Source organism: Carassius gibelio, chromosome B22, assembly GCF_023724105.1.
Source record: "Carassius gibelio isolate Cgi1373 ecotype wild population from Czech Republic chromosome B22, carGib1.2-hapl.c, whole genome shotgun sequence".
NCBI classification, from domain to species: Eukaryota; Metazoa; Chordata; class Actinopteri; order Cypriniformes; family Cyprinidae; genus Carassius; species Carassius gibelio.
The window spans coordinates 21430716-21458090 of record NC_068417.1 but is presented as its reverse complement, the minus strand read 5'-3'; the positions used below and the strand labels follow the sequence as shown (position 1 = coordinate 21458090).

The 27375-nt window shown below is 40.1% G+C and overlaps 1 protein-coding gene and 3 long non-coding RNA genes across 5 annotated transcripts in view; 3 read left to right on the top strand and 1 right to left on the bottom strand.

Moving 5' to 3' along the window:
- The window catches only part of LOC127988042 (uncharacterized), a 43408-nt gene that overhangs the window by 7819 nt on the left and 8214 nt on the right, over positions 1-27375 (bottom strand). Inside the window, exon 5 of one of the 2 annotated variants that reach the window (XM_052590560.1) lies at positions 14975-15285. The exons of the other annotated variant lie outside the window; for it this stretch is intronic. Within the exon in view, the coding sequence (XP_052446520.1) occupies positions 15265-15285 (21 nt within the window). The 3' untranslated portion in view covers positions 14975-15264. Of the gene's footprint in view, positions 1-14974; positions 15286-27375 lie in introns of those variants that run through there. 2 annotated transcript variants of the gene reach the window in all.
- Positions 1-27375, top strand: part of LOC127988050 (uncharacterized) — a 39881-nt gene that overhangs the window by 9946 nt on the left and 2560 nt on the right. The window lies entirely within an intron of this gene.
- Positions 18506-24355, top strand: LOC127988046 (uncharacterized). The gene is made up of 4 exons (XR_008161497.1): positions 18506-18605; positions 18684-19010; positions 19434-20020; positions 24106-24355. It is a non-coding gene; the product is annotated as an uncharacterized LOC127988046 (long non-coding RNA).
- LOC127988047 (uncharacterized) lies at positions 20041-24101 on the top strand. The gene is made up of 3 exons (XR_008161498.1): positions 20041-21003; positions 21574-21690; positions 22486-24101. It is a non-coding gene; the product is annotated as an uncharacterized LOC127988047 (long non-coding RNA).

The window sequence follows — 27375 nt, the reverse complement described above, 5'->3', positions numbered from 1 at the left end:
TGCTCAGTTACTGGGATTTTCACGCACAACCATTCCTAGGGTTTACAAGTCCTGTGCAGTCCTGTGGGTGAAAATGCCTTGTTGATGCTAGAGGTCAGAGGAGAATGGTCCGACTGATTCAAGCTGATAGAAGAGCAACTTTGACTGAAATAACCACTCGTTACAACCGAGGTACGCAGCAAAGCATTTGTGAAGCCACAACACACACAACCTTGAGGCGGATGGGCAACAACAGCAGAAGACCCCTCCGGATACCACTCATCTCCACTACAAATAGGAAAAAGAGGCTACAGTTTGCACGAGCTCACCAAAATTGGAGAGTTGAAGACTGGAACAATGTTGCCTGGTCTGATGAGTCTTGATTTCTGTTGAGACATGATGGTAGAGTTCGATTTTAGCGTAAACAGAATGAGAACATGGATCCATCATGCCTTGTTACCACTCTGCAGGCTGGTGGTGGTGGTGTAATGGTGTGGGGGATGTTTTCTTGGCACACTTTAGGCCCCTTAGTGCCAACTGAGCATCGTTTAAATGCCACGGCCTACCTGAGCATTGTTTCTGACCACGTCCATCACTTTATGACCACCATGTACCCATCCTCTGATGGCTACTTCCAGCAGGATAATGCACCATGTCACAAACTCGAATAATTTCAAACTGGTTTCTTGAACATGACAATGAGTTCACTGTAAATTACTAAAATGGCCCCCACAGTCACCAGATCTCAACCCAATAGAGCATCTTTGGGATGTGGTGGAACTGGAGCTTCATGCCCTGGATGTACATCACGAAAATCTCCATCAACTGCAAGATGCTATCCTATCAATATGGGCCAACATCTCTAAAGAAAGCTTTCAGCACCTTGTTGAATCAATGCCACGTAGAATTAAGGCAGTTCTGAAGGCGAAAGGGGTCAAACACAGTATTAGTATGGTGTTCCTAATAATCCTTTGTGAGTGTACACATACAGTATCTCTGAACTAAGTAAATTTCTGCAGCTGTTATTATATTGAAATGAAAATGAAAGGAGGCAGTGGTATTTGATATCATAATTTGTTTTATTGTAAATAAACAGAGAGGAAAATTGCAGTAGCAAGTTACAAGTCAAGTTGACTGATGTTTTCAAGTATGCTTCTGTTTGCAGATTTACCGGACCTGCGTCATCGCGGACATCACACTCCCGAATCGAGTGCACAAAGTCTGAACTACCGAGGATGCACGTCGAAAACGCAACATATATGACTCTGGGCTAGCCCTCTCTTAACTTATTGAGATTGCATTGCAGTGCCTGCAGTTCGAAAAAAAAAAGATCTTTGAATGAAAGTCTGTGCAGAGCATTCGGGGCGATTCTCAGTTTGACAGAAATTATGGAGTTAGAAATGTGTCTTTATTACATGCGAGAAAATAAAAGATCTGAGAGAAAAAAAAAAAGTTTGAGAGAAAAAGTTATCACACTGATAGCAAAAAAACATTTCATGAGAGAAAAAAGAATATTTGAGAGAAAAAGTTTTCATGCCAATAGCAAAAAATAATAATATTTGAGACTAAAAAAAGTTTTGAGAGAAAGTATTTTCTCATAGAACATAAAAAAATATACATTTGAAATTTTTAAAATTATTTCTGAGAAAAAAAATCTCTCTCAAAAAACTCAAATATATATTTTTTGCTATCAGTGTGAAAATATTTTCTCAAAAAAAAAAGTGTTTCTCTCGAAACGCTTTTCTTTGCTCTTGATGCAATTTCTTGCTCTCGTGTCAGGATTTTGCTTTCACTGTGAGAATTGTGTCATGGGCGGGGCCACGTTCCTATTGGCCAGTCGGGTGAGCATCGTCTTGTCTTGGGAGTCGAACTGAATCATTACACCATTGTTCGGTTCACCTGCATAGAGGCCGCCTCTGCCTTATGGATAGTTAAGTTGAGCACGGACACTCCAATGTTTGGGTAAGATGATGACACACAGCTGGCTGAGCAAGTTCAGTATCACTGAAGATTAAACATTAAAAATAGCACTCATATTCATGAATCAATGTGTATTATATTATTTGCTTGCTAATTGCTAGTAAAGCTAACCAGCCATCATGCTAGGTAAACTTGCAAACTCACCTGGTTTATACTATGTTTAAATCAAATGCCAAATTAATGTTTTGATTTAGATAGTTTCACGCCTTATTTAGTGAGTAGTGAGCAGTGATTGATATACCGTTTGAAAGTGTCCCACCTAGTTTTGTTTAAAATAGTCTTTGTATGGTTGTTGCACATGTTTAGCTACACTGCATGTATAGCTCGCAAACTCAGCTACACGGGGCTTATTCTAAATATTTTTTACCATCTAGCCGAGGTCTAGAGCAGACAAGGTAAATTGCAGGTCTAGGACTAACTCTTACATTAGCAACCCACAAATATGGTTGTGCCTGTACTGTCATGGTAATTATTTTTTCTTTTAAATCTTTCAAACGGTATGTCAATCACTGTCTAACGTTAGCTGTAGGGTTGCCACCTTCCATGCATACTAGCGTTAGTTGAAAGTTGTGCGGGAGGTTGTAAGAACAAGCAGTTACTCTTCAGGTGCTTTGAGGCTAGCAAGTGCAAAGGTAGAAACTAGCTCACTACTCACTAAATAAGGCGTGAAACTATCTAAATCAAAACATTAATTTGGCATTTGATTTAAACATAGTATAAACCAGGTGAGTTGGCAAGTTTACCTAGCATGATGGCTGGTTAGCTTTACTAGCGATTAGCAAGCAAATAATATAATGCACGTTCATTCATGAATATGAGTGCTATTTTTTAATGTTTAATCTTCAGTGATACTGAACTTGCTCAGCCAGCTGTGTGTCATCATCTTACCCAAACATTGGAGTGTCCGTGCTCACTGCTCAACTTAACTATCCATAAGGCAGAGGCGGCATCTATGCAGGTGAACCGAACAATGGTGTAATGATTCAGTTCGACTCCCAAGACAAGACGATGCTCACCCGACTGGCCAATAGGAACGTGGCCCCGCCCATGACACAATTCTCACAGTGAAAGCAAAATCCTGACACGAGAGCAAGAAATTGCATCAAGAGCAAAGAAAAGCGTTTCGAGAGAAACACTTTTTTTTTTTAGAGAAAATATTTTCACACTGATAGCAAAACATATATATTTGAGAGTTTTTTTCAAAGTATTTTGAGAGAGATTTTTTTTCTCAGAAATAATTTTAAAAATTTCAAATGTATATTTTTTTATGTTCTATGACAAAATACTTTATCTCAAAACTTTTTTTAGTCTCAAATATTATTATTTTTTGGTATTGGCATGAAAACTTTTTCTCTCAAATATTCTTTTTTCTCTCATGAAATGTTTTTTTGCTATCAGTGTGATAACTTTTTCTCTCAAACTTTTTTTTTCTCTCAGATCTTTTATTTTCTCGCATGTAATAAAGAACCAAAACTCACTCCATAGAAATCGCCCAAAAAGGGGCGGTACTACACAAAACACGACTCGATGCTGATTGGACTATTTAGAGGCAGCACAAACAGTCTAGAATAGTGAAAGCTAACGTAACACTGTGGTTGAATGTAACAAAAAAAATCCTTCCCTTTTCTTTGGTGGTGCGTCGCGCAATCGCTCTAATGGAGAAACCACCACTGTGTATAATAACAGATCATACTCATGTAACCCTGGGTTAATTTCTACATGATTATTTTTTATTATCATTTGCATTTTATTTATTTGTTTATTTTATGCAGAAATGCGCTGCTTGGTGATGAGAGTTTATTATTAAATCAAGGTGTACCTGTTCAGAAATGGTAATATCTGTAAGTTGTATTTGGTTTAAGGTTATTGGCTAAAAACAGCTTGATCCGCCTCATATCAGTTATGGCAGCTGTGATTGGCCAGGGCTAGTGTGAGTGAGGAGGTGAAAAAAAGGAGAGAAAAAAAAGCATGTTGTCGGCATGATAACAGAGCGCGCTGGTTTTATTTGTGTAAAATAGTCTTTACTGCATTATTTAAGTGTGAAGTCAACACGATCACACAACGAAGTCAACACGACGATTCGGAAGAACTGTTAGTTTATTGTTTGATCGCTATCGCAGTAAATTGGACTATTTATGTTACTGGTGAGAAACTTTACTCAAGTTTAACGTTATCCCTTACATCGGTGTGTATGTGAGAGCATCAAAGGTGATCTAAGTGATTACTAAGAACTGTTAGTGCATCGATTGAGAGTGACGGAGCCACTGAGGAGGAATCCAGATAGCGCTCCTAATCGCCGAGTGGTTAGGAGTTCCTCTGGCCTTGCGGGAACATCACAGAGCTTCCTAAATGATGAGGGTTTCACATGGATCGATCTGATGGGTGACGGGAATCGTTAACCCTTGCCATTTACATTCAGGTACCCTTTGTTTATTTTATTTGTGCTCTTATTGAGTGAAGCGGCCATTTTACGTTTCATTCGGCCTCAACGCACACAAGCAACGTTTCAGGCCTGCAACGGGGGTGTGTGTGTGTGTGCGTGCGTGTGGTGTGTGTGGTGGGCCCACAATAAGTTGTTTATTTTGAATTAGTGGAGGATATAACGGTTTAATACTCTGTGATTCATTGGGTATATTAATCGAGTGTTGCAGTTTAAATACTTGACTGAAACTGAAGTTCATTTACATAATCTTACTTTATTTATGTACTGAGTTTACATAGCTATACCAGAATTACATTGGTGTGTTGATTTACATTTAGTGAAAACAAATTTGTACTTTGTGTATAATTTGAGTTAATTTAAAGGAGAATCATTAGCCTTATTTCTATGGAAGTTTAAAAGATTAACCCTTTAAGTGCCTATTGTTGTGCATAAAAGAGTAAATCAAACACTGCATTTGAAAATTCTAATTTATTCAGAAGTTGGTTGAATTCATATTTAATTTGATTTGATTTTGTTAATTCTGTTTATTTTTCCCTTTTAAATAAATCCATTGTATATGTCAGTTATAGTGTGGTCACTTTAATGGAGTAGATAGGTAACTGTGGTTGATTGATATTAGTTTGCAGAGATCTAAGTTGCACTTTACAAGAGGTGGTGTGGAACCAAGGGTCACAGATTGATTGTAATATCACGTCGAGAGGCAAATAAACGAATCTGGGTTCAAGCGTCCAGCATTCCGAAGGATAGATACATCTAGGACAGCAGGGGGCGCTACATAAAGTGGGGGCTCGTCCGGGATGATCCTTGTTCAGTATACTGCTTGAAAATCAGTAAAGTGCTAAGAGCGTATTGCTTGCAGAAAAATTAAGTTTATGTGGATCAGGCAATTATGGATGTTGATTACTCTGTCTTACAAGCTGAACTTGACAATTGGTGTCAGAAAGCAATAATTGATCAGAAACATGCTGTGCTACTGTTGGGAGTGCCTGCAGATGTGGAGGGGCCACTCATTGAGGAAACTATGCAAACAGTCAAAGCGTTAGGAAGAGTGAGAGTTAGGGATTGTAAAGAAGGGCTTACTCCAGGGTTTTTACTTGTGCTATGTGAGTGCAAAGAAGTGGTTGATCCTTCTCGCGTGCCTGAAGAAGTGATACCTGAAAGGGGTGGGGCACCTTGGAAGATGATTGTAGCGAAAAGTGCTGAGGGCCCGCCTGCTGGGTTTGCTGAGAAATTATCAAAGCTTTTAACACTAGAAGGAAAGTCTTTCACTGATCTTCAAGCTATGTTTTCGACGCCCAGCTCTAATGCAGGTTCTCCAGAAGCAATAATCCGTGCAGTGGGTGAATTGCTCGAAAAAACCTCAAAACCTGTCAGTGATGGAGGTGCATACCGACGTTTGAGGATCTTTTCAGGTACTGTTCCTACTCCAACAGGGGAAGAGGCCTTGGAGAGTTGGATGGATCAAGCTAGAATGATGATCGTGGAGTGTGAATGCTCAGAGAAAGAGAAGCGCCGACGTATCATTGAGAGCTTGAAGGGTTCAGCCCTGGATGTTGTGAAGGCTATCAGATTTTCAAGCCCAGATGCAACTTCTCTTCAGTATCTCGAGGCTTTGGAGGGAGCTTTTGGAACTCCTGAATCAGGAGAAGATTTATATTTTGCTTTCAGATTACTGAGGCAGAATCCTGGTGAAGCTCTTTCTGATTTCTTGAAGAGAATAGAGAAATCCCTGACCAAAGTAGCACAAAAAGGTGGGTTACCCTGGAAGAATTTGGACCAAACAAGAGTTGAGCAGCTAATTCGGGGAGCTGTTGAATCTGACTTGTTGTTGCTTCAGCTGAGGTTGAAGGAGAGACGAGAAAAGCCACCTACCTTTCTAACTCTTCTGAATGAGATAAGGGAGGCTGAAGAAAGCGAAGCTGCCAGACATAGTCTGGGTTTCACTGTAAAGCCAGTTCCCCGGCCACGAGAGAGACAGAGTAGTTCAGCTATAGTGAGAGAATTGAAAGCTGAGATTGAAGAGCTGCGGACAAGAGTGGCAGAAGGACCTTCTAAAGTAATTGTGCCAGAGGCGATGTTGGAGTCACAGCCCATACCAAGTAGGAGAGGAGGTGACACATCAGTGGATCCAGAAGTACACTCACTAAAGAAACAGGTGCAAAGACTAGAAGAGCAGTCAGCTTCACTGAGTGTTAGGCATTTGCCACAGACGACAGGAGATCCACGATCACTGGAGCAAGCTGATACTTCTGTGAAACCTAGATTTGAAAGGGCTAAAGAAGATTACTTCTGTTACAAATGTGGGGAAGATGGCCACATTGCTCCGAAATGCAAAGCTCCTGAGAATTACTGTCTGGTGATACAGAAGCTTGTGCGATCATTACGGAAGGCTAGAAACGAAAGAACGGATCAGAGTAGTAGTAAACACACCAGTGATAAAGCCAGCTTTTCCCGCAAAAGCCAGACAGTTGTGGCTGAGAAAAGTAGTCTTCCTGTAGGGTTGGTGGGTCCAGCTCTGACGATTACTATGAAGATCAATGGTCAGCCCTGTGAAACCTTACTAGATAGTGGATCGCAGGTCACTATCATCTTTGAGCCATGGTACTCTGAAAACCTGTCATCAGTACCCATTCAGCCTCTATCTGGTTTGTCTATTTGGGGCCTTAGCACAGCTAGCTATCCCTACAAGGGATATGTCTTGGTGGATGTTTCTTTCCCTGCTTCTGTCATGGGCGTAGAAGAGACTGTTTCCATCCTGGCATTGGTTTGTCCAGAGCCAGAAGGGCCTAAACAAGTGCCTGTGATTATTGGGACAAATGCAAGTTTTTTCCAACGTCTGATTGGACTTGGCACAACTGGTCATGAGACAGAGGAGGCACACACATTAAGGATTCGGTTTCACAACTCAGAACTAGAATCACCTACAAGAATTGACATACCTGCTGGAGAAGTAAAGTGGGCAGGTCCAGGTGCTTGCGTCATACCATCAAAAGGAGAAATGTGTGCTGTTTGTGCAGTTGAATCACAAAAACCGCTGGAGAAGGAAATTTTTATGGTAGAAACCCCTTCAGATGATATACTGCCTGCAGGACTGTTCATTCTTCCAGTTGTATTGCCTTCTTCTGCTGTAGAAGAGAACAAATTCAAAGTGTTGATTAAGAACGAGACGTGCAAAGAGGTAACAATACCATCTGGAACAGTCTTAGCGCATGTGTATCCTACAGATACAGTGACTGTGGCATCAGTTACCCCGACAAAAGCCAAGACAATTGATCCAAAAGTGTTTGATTTTACCAAGTCCACCATTCCAAAAGAGTGGGAAGATCGATTTCGTCAGAAACTGTCTGAGAGGGGTAATGTCTTTTCTCAGGAGGAATGGGATGTGGGACTGGCAAAGGACGTTAAGCATTGCATCCGTCTGAGTGACACTAGGCCATTTAGAGAGAGATCTCGGCGAATTGCTCCAGCTGATATTGATGATGTCCGTCGACACCTAAAAGACCTGTTAGCTGCGGGGATTATTAAAGAATCCCGAAGTCCTTATGCTTCCCCAATTGTAATTGTCCGTAAAAAGAGTGGAGCAATACGCATGTGTATCGATTATCGGACTTTGAATAGCAGAACTCTTCCTGATCAGTACACGACCCCACGCATAGATGATGCATTGGACTGTCTTGCAGGAAGCAAGTGGTTTTCAGTCTTAGACCTGAGGAGCGGCTACTATCAAATAGCCATGGCTGACGAGGACAGGGAGAAGACTGCTTTTATATGTCCTTTAGGGTTCTATGAGTTTGAAAGGATGCCACAAGGAGTAAGTGGAGCGCCTGCAACATTCCAAAGACTCATGGAACATGCAGTTGGGGACATGCATCTGCTAGAAGTGATAGTGTACCTTGATGATATTATTGTCTTTGGGTCCACTTTAGAAGAACACGAACAGAGGCTTTTGAAAGTCTTAGACCGTTTGGAGGAGTATGGTCTAAAAATCTCACTGGATAAGTGCCAGCTCTGTATGTCTCAGGTCAAATATGTGGGCCATATTGTCTCTGCTGATGGTGTTGCTCCTGACCCGGAGAAAATCGAAGCAGTCACAAAATGGAAGGTGCCCACAGATGTAAAAACCTTAAGGTCATTCCTAGGATTTTGTGGGTTTTACCGACGGTTTGTTAAAAACTACTCTGGGATTGTGCGACCCTTGACAGAACTCACCAAAGGGTATCCTCCAGCCAAAGGGGGTGGAAAGGTCACCACAGAAAGAAAGTACTTCAAAGAGTCAGAACCATTTGGTGAGCGGTGGGGCAAAGATTGCACTGAGGCCTTTAAAACCATTATCCACTGTCTTACCCATGCCCCTGTCTTGGCATTCGCTGACCCTTCCAAAACCTATGTCTTACATGTAGATGCAAGTGGGAATGGCCTAGGTGCAGTACTGAACCAAGAGTATCCGGAAGGACTTAGACCAGTTGCATACGCTAGTAGGAAACTGAGTACAACTGAGCAAAGGTATCCTACTCACCAACTGGAATTCTTGGCACTGAAGTGGGCCGTAGTAGATAAATTTCACGATTACCTTTATGGGGTAAAATTTGTAGTTAGAACTGACAATAATCCGCTCACTTATGTTCTGACTACAGCTAAGTTGAACGCCACAGGTCATCGCTGGCTAGCGGCATTGGCTACATACGATTTTAGCCTTCAATATAAGCCAGGACGTTATAACATCGATGCAGATACGTTGTCTCGCTATCCTTTGGAAGGTGGGTCACCTGATGGTTGGACTGAAATATCCCAGTCAGGAGTAAAAGCAATCTGTCAGAAGGTGACAAGTGACAAAGATGAGGGATCTTTCTTCAGATTGGTAGATCAGTTGGGAGCCGAGTCAAGCATTGTTCCGCCTGTTTATGCATGTTTTACACAGCTGGAGCTGGGAACTCTTTTGGCTCAAGACAAAGATCCAGTCATTGGACCAGTAAAGATAGATGTGGAAGAAGGAAAGGTACTTACAACTGGTGCAAGTGCTAACCCACAGATGACTCTATTACGGAGACAAGGTCCTAAGCTGGTCATCCAGAATAAGCTGCTGTACAGAGTGTTCATCAGTCCCTGTGGGAAAGAGAAAAAACAGCTTGTTTTACCTGAACAGTTCCATAAACAAGTTATGTATTCGTTACATGATGATGCAGGACATCTGGGAATTGAGCGGACTACAGAGCTTCTGAAGGACAGATTCTACTGGCCACAAATGACTTCTGAAATCAAGAAGTATGTCAAAACATGTGGGAGATGCATAGCCAGAAAGACATTGCCTCAGAAACGCGCTCCTCTGAGTAATATCATTAGTGATGGGCCAATGGAACTTATATGTATTGATTTCCTGTCAATAGAGCCAGATTCCAAAGGTATTGCTAATGTCCTGGTCGTCACTGACCATTTTACACGCTATGCCCAGGCCTACCCAGCTAAGGACCAGAAAGCAGTGACAGTCGCAAAGATTCTCTGGGAGAAGTTCTTTATGTATTACGGACTTCCAGCCCGCATACATTCAGATCAAGGGAGAGACTTTGAGGGTCGGCTTATTAAAGAGCTTCTGGGAATGCTGGGGATCAAGAAATCAAGGACGACACCTTATCACCCTCAGGGAGATCCACAACCTGAACGATTTAATAGGACACTACTCTCCATGCTGGGAACTTTGAATGCTGCAGAAAAGCAAAAATGGAGCCAGCATATCAGCAAATTGGTACATGCATACAATTGTACTAAAAATGATGCTACAGGGTACTCACCTTACTTTCTTTTGTTTGGACGAGAAGCCCGCTTGCCAATTGATGTGTGCTTTGGTACTTCTTCAGAAGGAGGAGAAGGACAGACATATCAGAAGTATGTCGAAGAACTGAAGACAGATCTTCAGAAAGCCTACCAACTAGCTTCTGAAACTGCACTAAAGAATCATCAGAGAAACAAACGTCTCTATGATCAAAAAGTGAAATATCAAAGCATAAGGCCTGGAGACCGTGTGCTTATTCGGAATCTCAGTTTCACAGGGAAGCACAAATTGGAGGATAAGTGGAATTCTGCCCCGTACATTGTTCTTGAAAAGCTTGACAATTTGCCTGTATACAAACTCAAATCAGAGGAAGGAATTGGAGGAGTCAGGACAATGCATAGAGATCATCTCTTACCTATTGGAGAATCGGTGAGAATGCCCAAACCGGATAAGAGACAAGAAGTTCCTCAAAGGCCAGTCACTAGGTCTAGAGCTACAAAAGAGCACAAAGAAACATTGAGAGAGGAAAGGTTATTGGAAACTTCTGTAACTACTGATAATTCCTCAGGAAGTGAAGATGAAAACTATGGGTACTATTCCCCAGACCGGTCTAGACAATGGACCCGGTTAATTCCTGATCTCCAGCACAAGCTTGAAGTTAAAGAGGATGAAGTAACTGCCCACACAGACAGTGAATCTCAATGTTCTGGGGAGGAGGAAATGGTGGAGGACACCTGTGAAAACGAGGATTCCAGAGAAAATATGCATCCGCTTGTAGACTCAGTGGAGGAAGAATTTTCAGAAGAAGGAGTAAATAGCTCTGAAAATGCATCAGACTTGGGGGCCGAACCCATGGGGCATCGTCCTAAAAGGAAGCTGAAACCTGTGTCTAAGTTAAGCTACGATGAACTAGGCCAACCTAGCGAGAGACCCGTAACCGTTGTGCACAGAGGAATAGTTATTCATCTGACAGATTCCTCAAGGATTGAACTTTGCCCTTCAAAAAAGTATCAAACCCCATCTAAATGTGCCAGGAGTACTAGAATATGTGCTAGCTCTGAGAATAGACTTATTATTTATATTTAAGGTCTGTATACTCATGGGGACATGAGAATTTCAGAAGGAGGAGGATGTAACCCTGGGTTAATTTCTACATGATTATTTTTTATTATCATTTGCATTTTATTTATTTGTTTATTTTATGCAGAAATGCACTGCTTGGTGATGAGAGTTTATTATTAAATCAAGGTGTACCTGTTCAGAAATGGTAATATCTGTAAGTTGTATTTGGTTTAAGGTTATTGGCTAAAAACAGCTTGATCCGCCTCATATCAGTTATGGCAGCTGTGATTGGCCAGGGCTAGTGTGAGTGAGGAGGTGAAAAAAAGGAGAGAAAAAAAAGCATGTTGTCGGCATGATAACAGAGCGCGCTGGTTTTATTTGTGTAAAAATATAGTCTTTACTGCATTATTTAAGTGTTAAGCTGAATAGTATTCTGTTGTGAAGTCAACACGATCACACAACGAAGTCAACACGACGATTCGGAAGAACTGTTAGTTTATTGCTTGATCGCTATCGCAGTAAATTGGACTATTTATGTTACTGGTGAGAAACTTTACTCAAGTTTAACGTTATCCCTTACATCGGTGTGTATGTGAGAGCATCAAATGCCGCGTTTCCACCGAAATTACCCGGAACATTTGTACCAGGAACTTTTTTTCCCAGGAACTTTTTTCCCCCCAGACCTGTTGCTTTCTGCGTTTCCACCGCGGTGTAAAGTACCGGGTAGATTAGGCAAATGACTGGTGACGTAGGTCTGCGCGCGTTTCTCAATACAAAGTACCTCTGATTTAAAAAAAAAAAAAAAAAAAGTATGCTGATTTTGGACGTGCATCATCGGTAGTTAGTTCAGACTTTGTGCATTCAACTGGGGAGTGTGATGTCTGCAACTACGCAAGTCCGGTAAATCTATAAACAGCAGCGTAACTATATAATATATATATATATATATATATATATATATATATATATATATATATATATATATATATATATATATGATACTTGATAACTTCAGTCAGCTCGTCTTGGCTACTGCAATTTTCCCTACTGTATATTTACAATAAAACGAAATATGATATCAAATACCACTGCCTCCTTTCGTTTTCATTTAAGCATAATAACAACTGCAGAAATGTACTTAGGTCAGGGAAATGTGTATATGCAGCCATTACAATGAAAGAAATATTATATAGACTTGCCTTTTTTATTTTCATTTTAACATATAGTTAAATTGAATACAGACCAAAGAAAACCTGTTAGATTTACCCCGCAGCTGAATTATATTTTATGTTTAACCACTAAAGACACATCAGAGCCAGCGGCGCATATCAGAAGGTCTATCCGAGGAGAGGCTGCTCTCTGCGGATACATGAGGACTGAGCTCCCGCTGATTGAGTGGAGCTCACCGTCTACGAGATCGGCGAAACACATTTTTAAATAGGCGCTGTCTTTATAAATAAACCATAGATTTGAGTTTTAAACAACTACATTCTCGCCTGAAATACTTTTAAAATTACATTTCATGACACAATAACAGTAATATTTGAAAATTATCCGAATAAATGGTGGTTGAACTCAACCAATGCTGCGTGAACTCAGATCGCTTTGGCTACTGCAATTTTCCCCTCAGTATATTTACAATAAAACGAAATAGGATATAAAATACCACTGCCTCCTTTCATTTTCATTTAAACATAATAACAGCTGCAGAAATGTACTTAGTTCAGGGATAAGTGTAACGTTATATACAGCCATTACAATGAAAGAAATATTATATAGACTTGCCTTTTTATTTTCATTTTAACATATAGATAAATTGAATACAGACCAAAGAAAACCTGTTAGATTTACCCCGCAGCTGAATTATATGTTATGTTTTAACCACTAAAGACACATCAGAGCCAGCGGCGCATATCAGAAGGTCTATCCGAGGAGAGGCTGCTCTCTGCGGATACATGAGGACTGAGCTCCCGCTGATCGAGTGGAGCTCATCGTCTACGAGATCGGCGAAACACATTTTTAAATAGGCGCTGTCTTTATAAATAAACAACAGATTTGAGTTTCAAACAACTACATTCTCGCCTGAAATACTTGTAAAATTACATTTCATGACACAATAACAGTAATATTTTGAAAATGTTGATCCGAATAAATGGTGGTTGAACTCAACCAATGCTGCGTGAACTCAACCAATCAGCATGTTTAGCGCCAAAGTCCCGCCCCCGAAAGTTCCGGAACTTTAAAAAAGTACCACCTCGCCAGCAGGGACTTTCTGGGGGGCATTTTTTTACCCGGAACTTTTATTTAGTTCCTGGTTCCTGCGGTGGAAACACACCAAGTACCGGACCAAGTCCCTAGTTCCTGGGTAAAGTTCCTGCGGTGGAAACGCGGCTAAAGGTGATCTAAGTGATTACTAAGAACTGTTAGTGCATCGATTGAGAGTGACGGAGCCACTGAGGAGGAATCCAGATAGCGCTCCTAATCGCCGAGTGGTTAGGAGTTCCTCTGGCCTTGCGGGAACATCACAGAGCTTCCTAAATGATGAGGGTTTCACGTGGATCGATCTGATGGGTGACGGGAATCGTTAACCCTTGCCATTTACATTCAGGTACCCTTTGTTTATTTTATTTGTGCTCTTATTGAGTGAAGCGGCCATTTTACGTTTCATTCGGCCTCAACGCACACAAGCAACGTTTCAGGCCTGCAACGGGGGTGTGTGTGTGTGTGTGCGTGCGTGTGGTGTGTGTGGTGGGCCCACAATAAGTTGTTTATTTTGAATTAGTGGAGGATATAACGGTTTAATACTCTGTGATTCATTGGGTATATTAATCGAGTGTTGCAGTTTAAATACTTGACTGAAACTGAAGTTCATTTACATAATCTTACTTTATTTATGTACTGAGTTTACATAGCTATACCAGAATTACATTGGTGTGTTGATTTACATTTAGTGAAAACAAATTTGTACTTTGTGTATAATTTGAGTTAATTTAAAGGAGAATCATTAGCCTTATTTCTATGGAAGTTTAAAAGATTAACCCTTTAAGTGCCTATTGTTGTGCATAAAAGAGTAAATCAAACACTGCATTTGAAAATTCTAATTTATTCAGAAGTTGGTTGAATTCATATTTAATTTGATTTGATTTTGTTAATTCTGTTTATTTTTCCCTTTTAAATAAATCCATTGTATATTTCAGTTATAGTGTGGTCACTTTAATGGAGTAGATAGGTAACTGTGGTTGATTGATATTAGTTTGCAGAAATCTAAGTTGCACTTTACAAGAGGTGGTGTGGAACCAAGGGTCACAGATTGATTGTAATATCACGTCGAGAGGCAAATAAACGAATCTGGGTTCAAGCGTCCAGCATTCCGAAGAATAGATACATCTAGGACAGCAGGGGGCGCTACACTCATACAGAACCTTCATACAGAAACACTAGTACTAGGGATGATCGGTTAGCACAGATATTTCTAGCCACTTCAAATCATAGAGCAACTGGTGCTATAAACACTAAAAAGTATTCGAAATGTTAAACAAAAATAAAAGTTAGTAGATACATGTGATGCATTAGTGACCTCCATGGCTCTGAAGACATTCAGATTTACTTTCATTGTCATCTTATCAGTAAAGAGAGTGAATAATAATCGCTGTAACTGCATCCCATTACAATCAATTACTGGATCTGATTTTACCTAGGAACTCAAAAAGAGAAGTAAAAAAACGATCTAAAATATTACAAAGTTGATTCATTGCTCAAGAAAACTTTATTTGAAATCTTACATGACATTTTAATTTCAGACAGATTTCAGTCATTTTTATTACAAACAGGCAAAAGCAAACCCTGTTTTAAAGTCCTTGAAAAAAAAAAAATTTTTAACACACAATTCTGCTCATTTGAAGCAAACAGCAAAGAATCTCCACAATCTTTCAGTATGAAGGTGTTTCATACACAGAGTTTGGCTGAACTTCAGGATCTGTCGGTGGATCTGAGGAGGAACAGTGCTGCTGATCTGAACAGATCTTACTCCTCTCTAATGCTCACTGACGTTCACCTAAACAATAATACAACAATAATAATCATTCATACAAATTGAACAGGTTTCATATAAATGTTTAATATAAATACATTTTTCTAATAATAATAATAAAATAATGTTGATATTTTAATAATAATCAGATGTATTGCCAGTGATGTACAGGCTTTTATGATCACCGTCCTCTTCAGACACTTCTTTAAGAAAAGCACAAGTAAAGTCATTTAATGTATCGCCTAAACTGTGCATTTATTCTTGCCACTGAGATTGCAAAACAGTTTTGCCTAAATAATAATAATAATAATAATAATAATAATAATTGCAGTTGATCACTTACCAGCGGTGTGCAGTCTGATCCCATCACTGATCTGTAGAGAAAAGCCTGGTTTTATACAGTAATAATGTCCTAAATCATCAACGCTGACATTATCGATTACTAAACGGCTTCGGTCTCCTTCTGAATATCTCTCACGGAATTTTTCATCGTAATATTCAGTCTTTTGTTCTGATCCAAAGGTTCGCAGAATCATCTCTGGACGAGCTGGTAGTTTCATTACGAACCAGATAACACCTTTTAACCTGAACTCACAGGCTAAAGTCACATTGTGTCCTAAAATCACCTGCTGATCAGTTAAAGCTTCTGTGGACTGACTCCATACACACAGACCTGAAGAAACAGAAAACAGATGATTGAGATCATCTGATCATGACAGAATCACACTCAATCACACAGAAATAAACTTACAGAGCAGAGACAGCAGCAGTGTCTTCATTCTTCAGCTTGTTGAACTGTGTTCAGGTTAAACTTGTGTTCAGGTTGAAGTTTATAGTGTCTCTTAGAGGAAGTGCTACTGCTGAGCTGCAGAAAAGATCAAATGAACCAAATGACTCAGTGACATGAAGCAAGTCCAACCTGATCCTTTTACTGTAAGTGATGCATGCTTTAGAAAAGAAATCAGGATCAAATATACATCTTAACTTCCATTCACAATCAGTTCAGAATTGCTATTTTATTTAAAAATCTAAAACGAAAAGTTTCTAAAATATACTTTTTTTCTTTTGGAAATGGGTGTATGTCATAATGTCTTCACTCAGTCCAGAGCAGAGAGATAAAACTGATCATCTACAGGCGACAGATATATAATACAATAATAATAATAATATAATACAATATCATTATTGACTGAGTACAACTTTTTACTTCAGTAAAATTTCATTTGGAAGTGTTATGGAAATGGTGATTATATTTTATTATTATTATAGAAAACTGAATTAAACCCTTCTTAATGCACTTTATAAATAAATCAGAGGCTCATAAGAGAACATTAAATAAGAGATATTTTTTTTTTAATTACACTCATAAAAATCCATGCGATGCCATAGTAGAACCATTTTTGGTTCCACAGAGAACCATTCAGTCAAAAAAGTTCTTTAAAGAACCATCTCTTTCTCACTGTTTTATAATCTGAAGAAGATGTTAAAGGTTCTTTATGGAAACATTTAGACAGAAAACGCTCTTCTATGGCATCGTGAAGAACCTTTATTTTTAAAAGTGTATTTAGTTTAAGACAAATCTCTTTTTAGGAAAAATTACACAATTCAGTTCCATTGTGTCTGAAAATAAAGAATCCATCATGTTTCACAACCGTGCAACCTTCAGATAAGCTTGATTTGAAATTTAGACACAATTTTCACTTCCTTTTTTGTGAAATATTAAATAGGAAATATCTTTCAAAAACAATATATTTTAGTTTTGAGGACTAACATAAACATTTGAATGATTTTGACATTTAAGACTTTAAAGCTGCTAAACATTCAGCTTTCCCATCACAGACAGAGCTTATATTTTTAAATTGTAATAATTTTGGCTTGTCTTTTGTGTTTCTTGTATCTTACAGCAGACTCTTGCTTCATTCAAACACAGCAGCTAGTTATTGACTGTATTTATTAAAAATGAGTGTGTTAAAAGTTCAGTGTTGAAAGTAGACCTATGTTCAGTGAGCTTCCTTAAGTGTTCATGTTGCGCCCTGCATTTTGACAGAAGTTGGGAGTCAGCGAGACCAAAAGCATCTCCTTCAGCCTGAAACAGTGGTGTAAGAGGGCCTTTACAGTTGCCAAAACTCTTGTTTTTTTTTTTTTTTTTTTTTTTTTTTTTAAAGAATAAGCAAGCCTAGCCCAGGTGACAAAAAGTGATGCAGAATAAATTAATGCATTACTTTCCATAAACAGTAAAAGTTACACTTTTTTATGGAGTAATGCAACATTTTTATGCATTACTTTCCAAAGTAACTTTCCCCAACAAATGTCTTAGTATTTGTGATATCATCCCATAAAAATAAAGAAAGATTATTTTAGTCATTAAATCGTGAACAGCTGACATGCTCTTTTTTGGTATCTGATGAAATCTGGTCTGCACAGCAAACAGGAAGTGAACATTGTGTGTCCACATCTGGAGGTTACACGGGTTTTTAAGGAAACTGAATCATCCAAAATCCACTCCTTAATGGAACTGAATTGCATCACTTCCTCATAAAATGTGTCTCGGACTAAGCATGTCATCATCATTTACACATAAGAACCTAAAACCTCATGACAGCAACAAAACATCACATGATAGGCTAATAATAATAGGGTAAAAGTTATAAATACATTAAAATTAAATTAAAAAATTAAATTAAATTTATGGATTTAGCAGACGCTTTTATACAAAGCGACTTACAATGCATTCAGGTTAACAATTTTCTCCTAACGTGTTCCCTGGGATTCGAATCCCCAACCTAATGCAATGCTCTACCACTTGAGCTACAGGAGCACTTTTTTTTTTAACATTTGAAAAGCTTTTACATTTTATAATATTTTAACGATTTCAATTTCCACTGAAGTAAAACTCAATACCTGCAGCCTACAGATGATTGCTTTTATATATTTGTATTATAGTTTTGTCCCTCATGTACCTGTTCATTTGGTCTGGAATGAGCAGAAATCACAACCAGAAAGTTATTTTTAACATAATTTGATGAAGCTGCAGAAAATGATGCGTCCTATACAGCTGTTTCTCCAAACTTATTTTGTTCTGTATTAGAATTTTTTTTTTTTTTTTTTTGTTAATTAAAATAGCTATTATGTATATTTGATCCTGATTTGTGCATCACTTACAGTAAAAGGATCAGGTTGGACTTGCTTCATGTCACTGAGTCATTTGGTTCATTTGGTCTTTTCTGCAGCTCAGCAGTAGCATTTCCTCTAAGAGACACTATAAACTTCAACCTGAACACAAGTTTAACCTGAACACAGTTCAACAAGCTGAAGAATGAAGACACTGCTGCTGTCTCTGCTCTGTAAGTTTATTTCTGTGTGATTGAGTGTGATTCTGTCATGATCAGATGATCTCAATCATCTGTTTTCTGTTTCTTCAGGTCTGTGTGTGTGGAGTCAGTCCACAGAAGCTTTAACTGATCAGCAGGTGCTTCTAGGACACAATGTGACTTTAGCCTGTGAGTTTAAATGTAAAGCCGCTATATGGTTTTTGATGAAACTGCCAGCTCGTCCAATGATGATAATGCGAACATTCGGATCTGAAGAGACTGATTATTATGATGAAACATACCGGAACAAATATTTAGAGGGAGACAGGAGCGAAATGATAATCAATAATGTCAGTGTTGATGATTTGGGAATTTATTACTGTATAAAAGCAGGCTGGGCTTTAAAGATCAGTGACGGTATCAGACTGCACACCGCTGGTAAGTGATGAACTGCTGTACGTTTTTGACCCTGGAGCACAAAACCTGTCATAAGTAGCACGGGTCAAAATGATACATTTTTATTTTATACCAAAAATCAATAGGATATTAAGTAAAGATCATGTTCTATGAATATACTATGTAAAGTCATTTGGACAACTTTAAAGGTGATTTTCTCTACAACTACAAAAAAATTGTACCCTCCAACTCCATACATTATTGGAAAGCTTATTTAATCAGATTTCAGATGATTTCATATTATGTATTATTATCCTTACGACTGGTTTTGTGGTCCAGGGTCACATATATACAAATATAACTGAGATCTAATGTCAAGAACAAATTTAGTTAGCCAAGCAATAAAAGTGTCTTTATTAACATAAATAAGCTGCTAATATATATTTTTTTCTATCATTTATTTAGAAGTCTGACATGAACTTCAGTGAGTATGACTGAGGAATAACATCCATTAAGACCAGCAGCACTGACAGATCCTGAATATCTACAAGTTCAGTCAAACTCTGTGTATAAAACCACTTCTTACTGAGAGATTGTGTTGATTTATCGCTGTTTGCTTCAAATGATCAGAACTGAGAGATGCTTGTAATGAAATTATAATTCCCAAAGACTTTAAAAAAATGAATTGCTCTTGTCTGTTCATAATAAAACATTTGCTGAAACGTTTACTTTTAACCTTTTTATTGATAAAACTCTTGAGAGTTTACCTCAGTTAGTATCTGGTATTTCCTTTTTCTTCTTCACTTGTGTTTTTTTGGAAATTCTGTGCAGAAGATGTGTACTAGCGCCCTCCAAAGTATAATAATGAAAACACAGATTCTAGGAGTATAGCTCAAATATATTTAGAATTTTTGTAAGTATAAGTCAAGTTTACTTTTATGTTTATATTTTAAGTGCACCTCTAATTTTAACTCTTCTAAGAAGTGCCTGGTTATTGTTTTACTGATCATTATGGAGGAATCGCTACCCGGTCACATCATACATGAAATGTAGTCACACTCTAAAAACGGCTGGGTTATTTTTTAACCCAAAATGCTGGGTTGAGTCTCTTGGGTCATTTTGTTGGGTTATTTAATTTGTTTTTAAACACTTTTGGGTAGTTTCAATTTACCAGGTGTTGGGTTAAACCTGCTGGGTTGCGTCGCTGGGTTGTTTCAGGCCAGCGCTGGGTTATTTAACGCGCCTTGAAGATGTTTAAATCGCTCCCCAACTGTCATTTTGGAAGAACAACGGGCTAAAGCCACGGCTTTCAACTGTTTTAAGGTAAGTTTATTTAATGTTTTCAATAATAATTATTTTAAATTGGCAGAATTATAACTTTTTTTTGCAGCAACAATACTGTTAAACGTCTACAGGCCAACATTATTTACGTTAAATGATGAACTGTTTACCTCAAACGGCCAACCTACGTTACGCGACTCGCATAATCGTGTTAAGGTATCTGAGACGACAGATTAATAAAGTTTTATTAAGTTTCAGACAGTGACTGATGGCTGAAATATGCGAATACCTGTGAAAATAGAGGAAAAAGTAGTTTCTGACACTGAAAAGTGAATTTGATATTTAAGTGAGTCAAATGAGTTCAAAAAGTGAATACGACTTTCTGCTCTAATGTAAACGCCTGCAGTTGTCCATATCGACATTTAAATCATACAAATTACGTACAATATAGTCGGATCGCAGGTCTAAAAGAACCAACGACCCAGTTCAAGTAAACCGGTTCAGTAATTCTCGAACAAAGTGATTCCCGGAAAAGAATCGACGTCTCAGGGCATTTCAAAGTGCGCGCACGCAGGCCACGCACAGCGAGTGACGCTGGCCGCGTTAGTGAAGTGATTTGATGCTTTTGTGGTTTATAAAGTCTTTTTACATACAAATTATAATTCAAAATGTGTTTTTTTCCTGTCAGAAAAGCGCATGGATACATTTGTGAGAGAAAAACTCGTCGAGTGCAGTCTTATTGAGGCGTCTAACGGTAAGTTCGTGTTTATTATACATTTTACATAATTGTCTGTGATAATCAACTAACGTTAACCCTCACGTAACTTAAACGCACATATATTTTTAATTCGTGCTATAGTTAAAGCTGCACCAGAATGTACCTAATTTATGAGCGTAAACATCATATATTAATTTTCCAGATCGTGTTTTTGACTTGTCCTTATCACTTTGGTACATCTATAAGTTTTTATATATGGACTGTTTTACCTACGTGACTTGTCATAGAAATGTCTGTGTGCGCGCATGCATGCAGTGTGATCTCCCTTATCTGTGCCAGTGACTGTGTGTTTGATATAGCCAGCATATTAACATAAAACTGTGATTTATAATGACTGGAACATACCATTGATTAGACAGTTTGAAAGCACACCTTTCAGCCAATCACTATATCATATTCTGCTTCTGTAGACCAACTCATAGGTGAATTTAACTCATAATCATGATGGGTCAATTTCATGATTAACTTCACACAGTTAATTGAACTGAATCACTGTTATTAAAACAATTTGTATTTTTTCTTTTTTTTTTAAACTTTATTTTAAAGGTTGGAACAAACATGGAATTCCTTAACTGAGCAGAGTCCACAAAACCCCATCCAATTGTTGTGGTGATTTAAAAATGACAGCAGATCTCTCAGGCATTGATCATAATCAATGGAAAGGTAAGGATATTCTGCACTATTTTCAAAAGGAATTGCAAATTGTATATTTAATTGTATTTTTCCACATGTGGACATATACATTGTGAAATAGTCCAAACTCAATTGAAAAGCATTTTTATTTCAGATGCCTTACACAGAAAGCTGTCAATTTGTGTCAAGGGTGGGACTATACTATGGGGCGTGTTTGTATTGGGAGATATTTTGTAGTTTTTACCCCAAATCTCTCACTGTTTGCACTCTGATGCACGTCAGCAAACAACATTGCAGTTCTACTCTTATTTACCTAGCTGCATCTTACCCTATATTTTATTCCTCCGGTGAAAAGCATTTGGTTAATGGTGAATATTGACCAATAGTACCATGTGGCTCTAACGGTTAGCAGGGGATAGTAGCTGCATTTGGGGTAAAAATGACAGAATTATTTATTGTGTGAGGTGCCAAGAATATAGGTAGATCCGGGTTGCACTGTCTGTTCTTTATCACACATCTCTCGGAGCGGCAGCTGCCTTTAGTAGTGCCTTAACCTCCATTGTTCAAAGCATTTTGCACAGTTGTCTTTGAGTGACGTCACCTCCCAATACAAACACTCTCCATAGTATGGTCCCACCTCTGACAAAAATTGACAGTTTTCAATGTGAGGCAATGGAAATTCAGATGCTAAAGATTCCATTTGAGTTTTGGCAGGTAACATGTGCGACACAGTGGAAAAACAGACATGGTAATTCATAAAACCTCATGTACTTGTTCTTATGTTGCATCTATGCTAACATTAGTCTGTTTCTCTCTTATTCCAAGGTCACCGTAGCCACCCGTATCCAGTCTGTGTCCAGATCAGATGGAGATCATCATCTAGAAAGGACCTCTACATCCCTGAAAGACCGCGAAGACCAGGACAACTAGAGCCCCAGATACAGATCCCCTGTAAAGACCTTGTCTCAGAGGAGCACCAGGAAACAGATGATTCTTCTGCACAATCTGACTTTGCTGCAGCCTGGAATTGAACTACTGGTTTCGTCTGGTCAGAGGAGAACTGACCCCCAACTGAGCCTGGTTTCTCCCAAGGATTTTTCTCCATTCTGTCACCGATGGAGTTTTGGTTCCTTGTTTTTCTTTAGTTGGGGACAATTAATATCAAGCGATATCATCCACTTGATTGCACAGAGGGACGATACATCACTGAATCAATGACGAATTGACTTTAACTGAAAACTGAGTGTTTACTTTTGTCCCTTTGCATTATTACACACTATTTTCCTATTTAATACTGTAAAGCTGCTATGATGCAGTATTTGATCAATATGACAGGCTTATTACTCATAATACATGGAAAATACAGCTACAAACTGACTTTGTTTTTCCATTTGAAATTTGGCAGTCACTGTGCATTCATGAAAACTGAAACCGTAATTTTTGTTCAGTGTTTTTGAAACTGTTTTTGTTCAAGATTTGCAATTGTGTTTGGATTGTCACAATTTGTCACATGTGGAAAACGCAATTGAAAATATAATTAGCAATTCCTTTTGAAAATTGTCCTTCCATAGACAGGCTCTATAACGGAGTACACTGCTCTGAGGTGTAGATCTTTGCTTCAGAGCTTAAGTGTTTGACAATAGTTCACCCCAAAATGAAAATTGTCACTAATTATTCACCCTGGTCTGAAAGCTCTCGAATATCAACGAAAATATCTTAACTTGTGTTCTGAAGATGAACGAAGGGCTTACGGGTTTGTAACGACATGAAGTTGAGTAATAAATGACAGAATTTTCATTTTTGGGTGAACTATATGTTGAACTACCCTAAGCAGTGCACATCTACCTACGTAGGAGTCTTTATAAACTTGATATAAATTTAAGGACATCTTTAAATGATTTTACATTTAAATTTAAAGAATGTTAATTGTCAATGTCATTTCACTGTGTATTTAAATAGCTAAAAATCTCAAAATGTAATAGTTAAACAGCTAGACACAGGTCATTCAGAAATAATTTTCTTATTTATTGCAAATGTATTTCTGTGATTTTTATTTATTTATTTTGCATTTGCTGGAAACAAAAAAAGGGAAAATTCCATGTTGTTTGTCATTGGTACAAATTTTTTAATGTCAGATGGCATTAAAAATATTTTTTTACAGTCTAAATAACCTGTATTCTTCATTATTTATTAATCCATGATTGCTTTGTTAAGCAAAAGTGAAATTATGAGAATAACCCAGCAAGAATAACCCAGAATCATAAAAATGCAAACCCACAAATGGTAAAAATGACTCTATCTTGGGTTTTCTCAATAACCCAGCATGCTGGGTTAAAATGTGTAAACCAGCATGCTGGGTTACTTTAACCCAGCATGTGTTCTGTCCAATATTTACCCAGTGCTGGGTTGCCAATTGGGTTATTTTTAACCCAGCCATTTTTAGAGTGCAGTTATGAACGTAACCTTGGTTCCTTTTTTCCTTGATACTGAAGCCTTTTTTCAATAACGCAGTGCAACTGCACTGCCATTGGTTTAGTGCTTGCATAGCTGCGCGAGCCTATGGTGATGCAGCGTGCCAAAGCCCACCAAAATAGGCGGGGCAAATGGCTATATAAGCAGGCAAATCGACATAGGAATTCAGTTCATACGACTGAAGAGACGACACTGAAGCTGCAGTGTCGAATTCAAACGAACTCAAACGTGCTGTGCCACGGTAGAGAACAACAAAAAGCTTATCTTGAACACCTTGGGGTCCAGGGGATAAGTGAGAGAGCCGGAGCCGTTGAACCCTTAAAGCTACACTGCTAAGAGGGAGCTAACTCCCTAGAGGTGGCATGATCACGGCGTCTGATAGAGGCCGTTGTATCAAACCGAAAGAACCCAAGTGTGTAAGGTCGGGATGTCCAGGTTATATAATCTGACAAAAGTGGACTGCGAGGACCAGCCGACCGCCTCACAGATGTCCTTGATAGAGACACCACTAGACCAAGCCCAAGAAGTGGTCAACCCTCTATTGGAGTGGTGTCTTACTCCTATGGGGCACTCAAGGCCCATGGAGGAGTAACATAAAGCGATAGTGTCGACTATCCAACATGAGAGGCGTTGCTTTGAGACCGAAGACCCCTTGGTGCAGCCCCCAAAGCAGACAAAAAGCTGGTCAGATTCCCTGAATGGCTGTGACCGCTCAATGTATATTCTCAAAGCCCTCACTGGGCAGAGTACATCCAGCTCTCGCTCACCTGACAAAGGAGGCAGAGCCAAGAGGGAAATTACCTGTGCTCTGAACGGCGTCGAGGTGTACTTTAGGCATGCAGTGATGCCTGGGTTTTAAAATGACTTTCAAGTTATTGGGCCCAAACTCAAGGCATGCAGGGCTCACTGAGAGGGCCTGTAGGTCACCAACATGCTTGACCAATGCAAGAGCAAGTAGCAAAATGGTTTTGAGCATTAGGGGCCGAAGGTCAGGGAGATCCTTTGAGTGCTCCGAGGACCATGTGGAGGTCGCAAGTGGGAACGGTGAGAGGACGCTGGGGCTTTAACCGCCTAGAACCTCTCAGGAAACACACAATGAGGCTGTTTCGACCAACAGATTGGCCAGTGATAGGACCATGTAATGACTGCTACATCCACCTTGAGTGTGGAAGGTGTAAGACCCTTGTCTAGACACTCTTGGATAAATGACAGTATCGGAGATATGTCACATTCAACAGGGTCTTCGTTTTGTGCTAAGCACAAGTCAACAAAGACTGACCATTTCTGGGCGTAGAGGCGTCTTGTAGACGGGGCTCTTGCCTGAGCAATGGTGTGTAGCACATCCCAGAGGGGGTTAGAGGCTCCAATCGAGGGACCATACATGCAGAGCCCAGAGTTCTGGCCGTGAATGCCAGATTGTCCTGTTTGCCTGAGAGAGGAGGTCCTGCCTCAGGTGGATCGGCCATCAGGCTTTCGTCAAATCCCCAACATCCACTTGGACACTCCGGGGATGGCCTGCCAGGCCTCAGCCCGCGTGACAAGAGGCTAGATAATGTCAGATGCCAGGCCAGTGACTAGGGGCTTGAACACTGATGAGTGTGGAAGAAGAAAACCGCTCTCCTTTTGAAAATGTGAAATATTTATTGCATTCGCCATAATAATGGCGCTTTGCGTGGACGCAACAACGGTGGGCCCAGGTCGCATAGCCGGCAGTCGAAAGAGCTTCTGGGGGTCGTCCGGTGGCGGCAGGACTTTGCCCCTTCTTCTTTTCCCCCAACGATCAGATTTAGAGGGCATCGGGTCCAGCACAATCCTTTGCCGGGGGCCCTGACGTCTAGGAGGTTTAGGCCGATTAGCGGGGTGAGCAGGGTGCTGCTCCTTAGGGGGCACCACCTGGGAGGTAGAAGGGACAGGCTTGCTCTGGTGCTTAGTCGGCACAGTCCTGGGGCGACTCGGTTCAGAGCTGGAGTGCTTGGGCAGTAAGTGTTGCATGGCCTGGGACTACTTCTGTGCTGCAGTGTAGTGCTCTGTGAAACCTTCTATGGCTGGCCCAAAGAGACTGAATGGAGAGACTGGGGCGTCGAGAAAGGCCACTTTGTTGCTCTCCTTAATCTCCGTCAGATTGTGCCAGAGGTGGTGCTCCAGCACAACCAGGTTGGCCATAGATCGTCTGATGGCCTGGGCCGTGGCTTTTGTGTCCCCTAGGGCCAAATCCGTGGCACTGCGGAGGTTGCGGAAACCAGGTTCATGAGGGCTAGACTCATCCAGGGAACGGAGAATCTTTGTCTGGAACACTTGCAATATGTCCATGGTGTGCAGTGCTGAAGCAGCTTTGAGCCTTGTCCAGGGGCAGCAGTTCCTCATAGCCCTTCTCCTGAGAGCTGTCTACTGAGGTGAGAGCTGCAGAGGAGGAAGTGCGTAGGCGGGGTGTGTAGGGGTTGCGCCACGACTTGTTTAGCTCATCATGAACCTCAGGAAAGAATGGGGCAGAGCGCTGGCGGGGGGCCACTCATCCAGCCTGCTGCGCATCAGCTCTTCAGGGAGAGCCCACTCCAGCTGAAGTTCCTCGATGGCCTTGGAGAGGATGCGGAGAAGCTTGGCGTCCATCCCAGCTCTGGCGTCGATGGGATCCAGTGACGGCAGGTGGGCAGGGTCAGAATCACCGGCCCAATCCTCCTTTTCAGAAGCCGTGAGTGACATGGAGTTATCAAGCAGCTCATCCTCCGATCCGCCAAAAGAGACGAGGTCACTCTCATCAGCTGAGGGACGCTGCTCTGTCCATGAGAAGAGGAGAGGGGATGGCTTTCTCATTGGAGAGGGTGAGGCATGCGGGTGCTGAGCCGGCGTGAGCTCACCCAAATCCGGGTGCTAATGTGCCACAGCTGTGGTGTGGCATGGCCGGCACCGTTAAAACGGTGTTAGAAATCGCTCTTCTGACGGCGAAAGCTTGTTCCTGCGAAGGCATTCAGTCGGGATCCAGCGAAGTGAAGTCATCACTGAAGGAGTGATATCTGATTTCCTATGGTGATTTGCCTGCTTAAGTAGCCATTCGCCAAGACCATTTTGGCGGGCTTTGGCGCGCTGCATCGCCACAGACTCGCACAGCTACGCAGCGATGTCATTGGTTTCAAAAAGTTTACAGATTAAACTAATGGTAGTGCAATTGCACTGCGTGATTGAAAAAAGGCTTCAGTATCGAGGAAAAAAGGAGCTTTTCCCTATACACAGTGTGAGTGAAGTATC